General features: G+C 42.7%; 1 protein-coding gene across 2 annotated transcripts in view; it reads right to left on the bottom strand.

The window, feature by feature from the left end:
- Positions 1-787: 787 nt before the first annotated feature.
- LOC135507172 (CD209 antigen-like) overlaps positions 788-11,269 on the bottom strand; it is a 15,372-nt gene continuing 4,890 nt past the window's right edge. For both annotated transcript variants that reach the window (XR_010450618.1, XM_064926760.1), the window contains 3 exons: positions 7,199-7,323; positions 6,871-6,995; positions 788-2,234 (listed from right to left, as the gene is read on the bottom strand). Coding sequence is in view for 1 of the 2 variants with exons in the window: in XM_064926760.1 (XP_064782832.1) it covers positions 2,081-2,234; positions 6,871-6,995; positions 7,199-7,323 (404 nt within the window). In the remaining variant the exon portion in view is untranslated. The remainder of the gene's footprint in view (positions 2,235-6,870; positions 6,996-7,198; positions 7,324-11,269) is intronic.

Raw genomic sequence — 11,269 nt, 5'->3', positions numbered from 1 at the left:
CAACTCGCATTCTGACTGAGAGCAAAATTGTCCGCCCACTGCAAGTTGAGGAGACACAGGTGGAACACACACCCCTCCGCGGCTCCTACTCTGCAGGTTGTTTGGTCTATAAACGTGCAGGGAGATAGGTATTTGCCAACATCTACTCAGGCACGTTAAACATTGACGTTTTTACAAGCACGAGTATCAACGTACAGATATGATCACGAATATGAGGATGGCCGTGTAATGAACAGTTGTGGAGTGGTAAATACCAGTTGGATGCATTCGCATGCTTTGACCTCATTGAGAAATGCCGATAAGATAATGGCCAACAAGCTGCTAGGTAATATTTAACTACGCAAGTCAGTTAAGAACAAATTCTTATTTTCAATGACTGCCACACCGGCAAACTCAGACGACGCTAGGCCAAGTGTGCGCCGGGATATGGTCCCAATCACAGCCGGTTGTGATACAGTCTGGATTCGAACCAGGGTGTCTGTAGTGAGGCCTCTAGCACTGAGCTGCAGTGCCTTAGACCGCTGCGCCAACTTGGAAGGCCAAGAGTAAGCCAATTAGTGTTCAAAAAACATATTAGTAGATTGTTTTTATAAATAATGTTGTATTAAATTTAACTGCCTAGAATGCACTTATCGAGATCATTTCCTTAGTAGGTGACATCAGAGGTCAACATGTGGGAGAAGTTGGAGCTCAGGGATTTCCCACTAGTAATTACGAGTTGAAGGGGCATTAAAGTGGTGGGAAGGTGGTATTTATGATGTTCATGATATTGACTTACATTTGGATATTGTATTTTTTTATTTAAATGTTTATTAATATCACACATTAAGGCATACTATTTATAGGGATATTGGCAGCATATTGTAGGAAATTTTTCATTTTATTCTTCCACCTCAACATGAATCGATTAATCACTTTTTTTCATAGTAGCTGATAGTCATAGGCCTAGCTCTGGTCCAGGGCGTTAGTGCGCGTTTCACTTCATAGATTACGCTTTGAACACACCGACTGTCCCTGCGCAAAATAGTTCGCTGCGTCATCTAAACATGTGTGCAACAAAAGTTCAACATTCACCTTATGTTACCATTTCTGTCAACCCGTTAACGCATACAGTTTGACGTATGCGTTCGATAAATCCAACGTATAAACCACACAGAACGCACTGAAACAGCCTCTGCAAAGCAATTGTCAAAGGCAACGCAGCGTTCCATTGGAAATTAATGGACTTCTGGTGTCCCAAAACGCAAGGTCACAGTCAGTGTGTTCAACGCGTAAGATATAAGAGAATGCGCACTAACGCTCTGGACCAGAGCGATGGAAGGAGGAACTGAAGTGCAAGCTCCAATCTATTTCGCCAGGTGGCGACAGTAGTCCAGACAAAGTATCAATTATTTTCTACACACCCGTACACCAAGGCTTTTGCACTATTATTACCAGTACAGCATACATGGTCTATACTGAGCCATTATATTACCAGTACAGCATACTTGGTCTATAATAACATATTATATTACCAGTACAGCATACATGGTCTACTGAGCTAAAATATTACCAGTACAGCATACATGGTCGACTGAGCTAAAATATTACTAGTACAGCATACATGGTCTATAATAACATATTATATTACCAGTACAGCATACATGGTCTACTGAGCTAAAATATTACCAGTACAGCATACATGGTCTATACTGACTTTGTACTGTTAAATAATAAGCTGTTACGTTTCTTTGCTAATACATCAGGATTTCTATTACTTAAGCAGCTTCGCCAGTCCACTTAATTCCATAACAGTTTCTGATAATATAATGTTGGGATTTCATTACAAAATAAAACATAATCTAGTCACATTGGATATCCAAATGATCATTTTAGGCTGTTTATGTCACCGGCTGGGATTTGAACCAGGGTCATATGTGCAAGACCAGACTGTGTTAGCCCACCATGCTCAGATAAGGGTCAATTTACCAATGTTTTTTCCCCCCAATCACTTTGACAAATTTTCACAAGAATGAGCTTAACACAAAAATCTAAAACAGATCATCAAAATGTCTCATGTTTCAAAACTCTAAACACATAGTTACAATGTGGACGTTGTCTTCTCGCACATCCAGTGGATATTCGTTGTGCATGGTACGTCGTTCCAACTCTTTAGTGGGTCTGATGCCATCTTTGCGAGATGAGCGCAGTCTTCACCCTGATTTGCATCGTTTGGTTCCCCATCCCTCCAATACCTATAACAAAACAGATGGCAAAAAGTAGTCAAAAAAGCAATCAAACAGGCTACAGCACAGATAGTCAGACGGTAAAAAGTCACATGGAACAACACAGGGAAACAGAAGGTAAAAAGTCACATGGAACAACACAGGGAAACAGAAGGTAAAAAGTAGTCAAAAAAGCAATCAAACAGGCTACAGCACAGATAGTCAGACGGTAAAAAGTCACATGGAACAACACCACAGATAGTCAGACGGTAAAAAGTCACATGGAACAACACCACAGATAGTCAGATGGTAAAAAGTCACATGGAACAACACAGATAGTCAGACGGTAAAAAGTCACATGGAACAACACCACAGATAGTCAGACGGTAAAAAGTCACATGGAACAACACCACAGATAGTCAGATGGTAAAAAGTCACATGGAACACCACAGATAGTCAGACGGTAAAAAGTCACATGGAACAACACAGATAGTCAGACGGTAAAAAGTCACATGGAACAACACCACAGATAGTCAGATGGTGAAAAGTCACATGGAACACCACAGATAGTCAGATGGTAAAAAGTCACATGGAACAACACAGATAGTCAGACGGTAAAAAGTCACATGGAACAACACCACAGATAGTCAGATGGTAAAAAGTCACATGGAACAACACCACAGATAGTCAGATGGTGAAAAGTCACATGGAACACCACAGATAGTCAGACGGTAAAAAGTCACATGGAACAACACCACAGATAGTCAGATGGTAAAAAGTCACATGGAACAACACCACAGATAGTCAGATGGTAAAAAGTCACATGGAACAACACCACAGATAGTCAGATGGTAAAAAGTCACATGGAACAACACCACAGATAGTCAGATGGTGAAAAGTCACATGGAACACCACAGATAGTCAGACGGTAAAAAGTCACATGGAACAACACAGGGAAACAGAAGGTAAAAAGACATCCAACACATATGACATTTACATTTGAGTCATTTAGCAGACACTCTTACCCAGAGAGACTTACAGTGAGTGAATTCATCTTCAGATAGCTAGCTGGGACAACCACATATCACAGTCATAGTAGGTACATTTTTCCTCTGTAAAGTAGCTATCAATCAGCAAAGTCAGAGCTAGTAAGGTAAGGTAAGAGCTAGTAAGGTAAGATAAGAGCTAGTAAGGTAAGATAAGAGCTAGTAAGGTAAGAGCTAGTAAGGTAAGGTAAGGTAAGAGCTAGTAAGGTAAGGTAAGAGCTAGTAAGGTAAGGTAAATGCTAGTAAGGTAAGGTAAGAGCTAGTAAGGTAAGGTAAGAGCTAGTAAGGTAAGGTAAGAGCTAGTAAGGTAAGGTAAGAGCTAGTAAGGTAAGGTAAGAGCTAATAAGGTAAGGTAAGAGCTGGTAAGGTAAGAGCTAGTAAGGTAAGGTAAGAGCTAGTAAGGTAAGAGCTGGTAAGGTAAGAGCTATTAAGGTAAGGTAAGAGCTAGTAAGGTAAGGTAAGAGCTAGTAAGGTAAGGTAAGAGCTAGTAAGGTAAGGTAAGAGCTAGTAAGGTTAGGTAAGAGCTAGTAAGGTAAGAGATGGTAAGGTAAGAGCTAGTAAGGTAAGAGCTAGTAAGGTAAGGTAAGAGCTAGTAAGGTAAGAGATGGTAAGGTTAGGTAAGAGCTAGTAAGGTTAGGTAAGAGCTAATAAGGTTAGGTAAGAGCTAGTAAGGTAAGGTAAGAGCTAGTAAGGTTAGGTAAGAGATAGTAAGGTTAGGTAAGAGCTAGTAAGGTAAGAGCTGGTAAGGTTAGGTAAGAGCTAGTAAGGTTAGGTAAGAGCTAATAAGGTAAGGTAAGAGCTAGTAAGGTAAGAGATGGTAAGGTTAGGTAAGAGCTAGTAAGGTTAGGTAAGAGCTAGTAAGGTAAGGTAAGAGCTAGTAAGGTTAGGTAAGAGCTAGTAAGGTAAGGTAAGAGCTAGTAAGGTAAGGTAAGAGCTAGTAAGGTAAGGTAAGAGCTAGTAAGGTTAGGTAAGAGCTAGTAAGGTAAGAGATGGTAAGGTAAGGTAAGAGCTAGTAAGGTTAGGTAAGAGCTAGTAAGGTTAGGTAAGAGCTAGTAAGGTAAGGTAAGAGCTAGTAAGGTAAGAGATGGTAAGGTAAGAGCTAGTAAGGTAAGAGCTGGTAAGGTAAGAGCTAGTAAGGTAAGAGCTGGTAAGGTAAGAGCTAGTAAGGTAAGAGCTGGTAAGGTAAGGTAAGAGCTAGTAAGGTAAGAGCTAGTAAGGTTAGGTAAGAGCCAGTAAGGTAAGGTAAGAGCTAGTAAGGGTGGAAAAAGTCAAGTGTGAGTGTTAGTTCATGAAAGGCTTCTGGGTGGGTGTGGTGTGGTGGTGGGGGGTTATGTGGGATGATTTAAGCTACTTTCTGAAGATGTCAGCTTTCAGATGTTTTTTGGAAGATTGTTGTCCTAGCTTCAGGGGGAAGAGATTGGACTGGGCTTCCGTAAAGGTGGGAGGGCCAAGAGACCAGAGGTGGGAGAACTGAGTGCCCGGGTTGGGAGAGAGTTGGTCAGAGACCGCACGCTCAAGTGTTTTGGACAGAAAATTTAAAAAGGAAACCGGTCTGTAGTTTTTGATGTCAGAGGAGTCGAGTGTTGGTTTCTTGAGGAGAGGAGCGGATCGGGACATTTTGAAGTCAAGAGGGGACGCAGCCAGTGGTCAGGGATGAGTTGATGAGGAAAGAGAGAAGGTCTCCAGAGATGGTCTGGAGGAGGGAATGGGGTCAGGTTGTCGGGTGGAAGTTACATTTTCCACCCTTTTCACTCAGCTGCCCACAGCCCTGTTCTGTAAGCTCGCAATGAGTCACAGCCACGGGGCAGGAGGGGAGGGGAGGTCCAAGCCGGCCAGGGAGGAAAGGGGACAGTGTGAGTCATATGATGTGGAAAGGGAGGAGAGTAGGGTCAAAAAGGCAGAATCGGGAGACAGGAGGGAGAAGGATTTAGCAGAAGGGAGAGATGATAGGATAGAAGAGGAGAGCGTAGTGGGAGAGAGAGAGAGAAGATTGTGACGGCGCATGGCTATCTAGATAGGTGCTGAGTGGTTAGGGTTGGAGGAAAGGGAGACAGAAAAGGAAACAAAGTAGTGAACAGAGACCTGGAGGGTTGCAGTGAGATTAGGAGGAGAACAGAGACCTGGAGGGTTGCAGTGAGATTAGTAGGAGAGCAGATACCTGGAGGGTTGCAGTGAGAATAGGAGGAGAACAGAGACCTGGAGGGTTGCAGTGAGATTAGGAGGAGAACAGAGACCTGGAGGGTTGCAGTGAGATTAGGAGGAGAACAGAGACCTGGAGGGTTGCAGTGAGATTAGGAGGCGAACAGAGACCTGGAGGGTGTCAGTGAGAATAGGAGGCGAACAGCCTCTAGTAAAGATGAGGTCAAGCGTATTGTCTGCCTTGTGAGTGGGAAGGGACTGGGTAAAGGTGAGGTCAAAAGAGGCAAGGAGGGAAAATTAATCGGAAATGAAGGAAAGAAATTAATCAAAGGCCAACGTCAGGAGGTGTAAGTCACCAAATACGAAGAGCGGTGACCCATTGTCAGTAAATTAGCTTTAAGGTGTCAAGCTCATTGAGTAACTCTCTAAGGGCACCTGGTGGGCGATAGATAACAACAATGTTAAACTCAAGTGGACAATTGACAGTGACAACATGAAATTGAAATGAGGAGATGGACAGGTGAGAGGGAGACAAGAGAACATCTCCACTTAGGAGAACTGAGTAGTCCTGTGCCATCACCACGACGACCAGATGTTCTCGAACTATGAGAGAACACGTAGTCAGATGAAGAGAGAGCAGCTGGAGTAGCAGTGTTCTCTAGGGGTGATCCATGTCTCCGTCAGAGCCAAAAAGTCAAGGCACTGAAAAGCAGCATAGGCTGAGATGAACTCTTTGTACTTGACCGCAGATGGGAAAACCAGGAACTCCACATGGGTTGTGCGTGCAGGGTACACTACATTAGAAGGGCTGTAGTGGAAGGGTGGGGAGTGTCTTTAAAGCCTACAGGGAGAGGAGCGAACAGGTATAGAACACACTAATAGTTTCCAAATCTACAAAAGAGCAAAATTAGTTCATCAGAAAGGAGCTGGGTAAGACACTGGAGTGAGAGAGTGGTGTGGAGCCTTCCTTGAACAACTCTGCAGAACAACTCGGCAGAACCGCCTTTGTTTCGACGACCATCTTAGTTTTGGCAACAAGACCACCACTGACATGACAGCTGCCGCTGAGGAAACAGGGGAGACTGACGTACCAGTACTAAATGCTAATTGCCTTTCAAAGGTGAAGAACACATTTGCTCATTTCTACAGGTGCTCATTTCTGATTGCCTAGGAGAGGATAAACCACTCCCCCTCCAATACAGCCACTGATTACCCAAAACAACAACAGTCCCAAGTGGCCCTGCCCCTTAATCCTGGTTGCTGTGTCAACAATCATCTGGAAGTTATGAGCAGTCAGCAGTTCACGCACCAAGTAGGCTACTGGGAAGACAGGCAGCACTTAAAGTAGATGGCCCTAACTATAGAAGTACATAGAAACAGACAGTAAAAAGTCATCCAATACCAACACAGATAATCAGACGGTTAAAAGGAATTTGTTAGGAATTAGACTGTAAAATATCATCCAGAACAGGTCCACTCACGTAGTGACAGGAGCTGATGATTGGTCTAATGTGCCATCGTTAATCCACTCCCAAACCCCCTCTGTATTGGTGTCATGGAAACCAAGATAGATATCCAAGCATCCACTCCATTCATGGATAAATTCCTATTGTTTTGTCACAAAGAAAAGATCTTGAATCACATACAAACATGCTTTTCTGTCAGGACTATTCACGTTTTATTTTTGGAGGGGGGGCTTGCAAACATTGGTTAAAGATAGCGACATGATAAAGTGAAAAACAAACACGAGTTGAAATAGAAACAAAATGTTGAAATTATCAAAAATATAATTGACTAACTCCCTCTCACCTGTTCCTCTTTGCTGTTAATGATCACCAGGTGTGCTCCTCGTCCCAGACAGTCCTGCCTGCTCTCTGTCCAGGATTTCTTCTCAGTAGAGAGGTAGTACAAACTGGACTTAAACTTCTTCCATCCTTGGGGAGACAGGAGCGTAGAGGTTATTTCATGACAAACCCATGATAGCGATCACATTTGTCTACATCAGGGACAAAACAGCACCTTATTCCCTACGTAGTGCACTACTTTCCACCAGGACCCAAATGGCATGGTGGTTTAGAAACAACAGCGTCCTTGGTGACTTTCAGTGGGAATGGAAGCTTGTCCTTTCAGTTCCCCAAAATGTTTTGACCTGCATTCAATCAGATCAAGTGTTAAGGCGACAGCAGACAGCTGCATAGCGGATGTTTCGGTGGTGTTGGGGGTTGAACTGTGTCTGTGAGTGGCTGCTCTTGCCATCAATGTCACGAAGCCACACACTTGTGTTAGAAGTTCAGAACGAGAAAGTGTAGACTATTATAGAAATGACGCTCAAATGGAAAAATCATTCAAATAAATCATGTGGATTCTATCATCCTAATCATTCCTGGGTTCGAAAGTGTAAACAAGGCTGCATGGGATCTCTTAATGCAAATCTGTGTAGCCAATGGCAATGTCTGCATTAGGTACACTGAGTGTACAAAACATTAGGAGCACTTGCTCTTTCCATGACATAGACTGACCAGGTGAATCCAGGTGAAAGCTATGATCTCTTACTGATGTCACCTGTTAAATCCACTTCAATCTGTGTGGATGAAGGGGAGGAGACAGGTTAAAGATGTTTAAGCCTTGAGACATGGATTGTGTATGTGTGCCATTCAGAGGGTGAATGGGTAAGACAAAATATTTAAGTGCCTTTGAACAGGGTATGGTAGTAGGTGCCAGGCGCACAGTTTTGAGTGTGTCAAGAACCGCAAAGCTGCTGGGGTTTTCACACTCAACAGTTTCCTGTGTGTATCAAGAATGGTCCACCACCCAAAGGACATCCAGCCAACTTGACACAACTGTGCATTGTAGTCAACATGGGCCAGCATCCCTGTGGAATGCTTTGGACACCTTGTAGAGTCCAGGCCCCGAGGAATTGAGGCTGCTCTCTGGGTTAAAGGGGATGCAAGTCAATAATACGGAGGTGTTCCTAATATTTAGTACACTCAGTGTACAATGCCAGGAGCTGCTTGTGGATTTGACAGCTCTAACGCAGTTCCACCTCTGACACCATCAAAACAACTGCTATGTGGATGTCGGCTAATCCGGATCTGATTAAATATACCCCTTACTGAACATTAACTGATCTGCTCTCGTCTATTTGAAATATCCCAAACTCCAAAAATATGCTTTCCTTGGTTGCTTTCCTTGATTGCTTTCCTTGGTTGCTTTCATTTAACATTTAAGTCATTTAGCAGACGCTCTTATCCAGAGCGACTTACAAGTTAATTTTTAACTTTTTTTTTTTATTTAACCAGGCAAGTCAGTTAAGAACACATTCTTATTTTTTTTCAATGACGGCCTGGGAACAGTGGGTTAACTGCCTGTTCAGGGGCAGAACGACAGATTTGTACCTTGTCGGCTCGGGGGTTTGAACTCACAACCTTCCGGTTACTAGTCCAACGCTCTAACCACTAGGCTACCCTGCCGCCCTTTCCACAAAAACTTTTTTTAAACAAAAAAAGTCTGACCCCTACTTACTGAGAAATTAACTCTCACATCAAAAGGTTGTTTTTAATTAATCAACACAGCTGCATCCTGTTTACTTTCCAAACACTGGGAAGACACACATGACAAACCAGATGCCTACTCAGCAGCCTGGTTTCAACTGATAAGCGTCCACAGCCAGCTTCCTTCTCAGAAGCCTGGTATCAACTGATAAGTGACCAGAGCCATCGAAGTACGCAAAAATCTGTCTTTGCTGACAGATCTACTTGTTTTTGCAAACTCTTTGAATAATCTACATCAAGGGTTCTTTAACTTTTTCAGCTCAAGATCCAAATTAGAAATGGGCCTTCCTCCCGTGACCTAAATTGTCCTCCAATGACCCAAATTATGAAGAAACAGTGTGTAGATGTACTGTAACTTGCAACCCACCTCCCACATGCTCAGGGCCCACTTTCGGTCCCGACCCATAGTTTAAGAAACTCTTGTCTACATGCAGAGTATCGCACAATTGATCATCTAACTAATGAGATGATCAGATTTATCTTGTATCCGTTACATGTCCGTTTAGGTTGAAAATCCATTGTGTTGGATGGGAACAGCATATGTTAAAAATTAAATAACACTTGTTTCGAGGTAATAAAATGGATTACATTAAATTACTTGTATTGTAATCCGTCCAACCCTGATCTGTAAAAATACAGTAAATCAAGCGCACCTAAAATATATATATATATATTTTTTAGAAAACAATTAGGCTACTATTTGGATCAAGCCAGGCCCCCAGTGTCCGGTTTGGAGCATGAAGTCAAGTACTTTGTTGGTCGCCCACTGCATAGCAAACTAGCGGTGCCCAAAAAAAGCCTAAATCCTTTACGATCGCTAGAACGGTCCCATTTTTTAAAGATACTGTTTTGGGCTCAACAATTTGTTTACTAAGATCAAGTTTGATCGCCTATGTGAATTAATTTTAAAATTCTCTACAAATCGGGATATTTAATTAAATAGTGATAAATTCTGATCACTATATTGTTGTCACACAGGACCACGTCCTGACACAGACCAATCACGGGCCGGCAGGCTGAGAGGCTCACGCCCTCATGCACGTGCTCTCAGGCAGGATGAAAACGACTACATCGACCATGATGCTTTGCTAGTGACGGCTGCTTTCAACATGATCCTTAGCGATTTTCTGGGTAACATTCAGTCCCATTCAGCAATATGGCACGCTTCAAATTAAAACACTTCCGGATTCATTCGCCATCGGAACTTCTCCATAAGAAATAAGTGGACGACGTCAGTCCATTCACTATGTACTGGCCTTAATGTCTATGGATCTAGCAGATCTGGTGTACAGTGAAACAGTCAATTGATCTAGCACAGTGGTTCCCAAACTTTTTATAGTCCCGTACCCCTTCAAACATTCAACCTCCAGCTGTACCCCCTCTAGCACCAGGGTCAGTGCACTCTCAAATGTTGCTATTTGCCATCATTGTAAGCCTGCCACACACACGCTCTATACGATACATTTATTAAACATAAGAATGAGTGTGAGTTTTTATCACAACCCGGCTCGTGGGAAGTGACAAAGAGCTCTTACAGGACCAGGGCACAAATAATAATATTATAATAATAATAATAATCAATAGTTTTGCTCTTTATTTAGCCATCTTACATATAAAACCTTATTTGTTCATCAAAAATGGTGAATAACTCACCACTGGTTAATGAGAAGGGTTGAAAGGATTAACTCTGCAATGTTGGGTTGTATTAGAGAGAGTCAGTCTTAAATACGTTTCCACACACAGTCTGTATTTAGTTGTCATGCTCGCGAGGGCCAAGAATCCACTCTCACATAGGTGCATGGTTGCAAAGGGCATTCCTGTCTTAACAGTACTGTTTGCCAAGGCAGGATACTCTGAGCGCAGCCCTATCCAAACAATCTGGCAGTGGCTTCTGATTAAATTCTATTTTCACAGAACTGCTTGTTGCAATTTCAATGAGGCTCTCTTGTTCATATATCGGTAAGTGGACTGGAAGCAGGACATGAAAGGGGTAACGTATCCAGTTGTTTGTTTCGTCCTTTTCGGGAAAGTACCTCCGTAATTGCACACCCAGCTCACTCAGGTGCGTCGCTTTATCACATTTGACATTGTCCATAAGCTTGAGTTCATTTGCACACAAAAAAATCATACAATGATGGGAAAACCCGTGTGTTGTTCTTGTTAATGCAGACAGAAAATAGCCCCAGCTTCTTAATCATAGCCTCAATTTTGTCCAGCACATTGAATATAGTTGCGGAGAGTTCCTGTAATTCTAGATTTAGATCATTCAGGCGAGAAAAAACATCACCCAGATAGGCCAGTCATGTGAGAAACTCATCATCATGGCTTG

This window comes from Oncorhynchus masou, chromosome 20 (assembly GCF_036934945.1).
Source record: "Oncorhynchus masou masou isolate Uvic2021 chromosome 20, UVic_Omas_1.1, whole genome shotgun sequence".
NCBI classification, from domain to species: Eukaryota; Metazoa; Chordata; class Actinopteri; order Salmoniformes; family Salmonidae; genus Oncorhynchus; species Oncorhynchus masou.
Note: the sequence above shows the minus strand (reverse complement) of the source record. Positions and strands in the feature narration are given on the sequence as shown.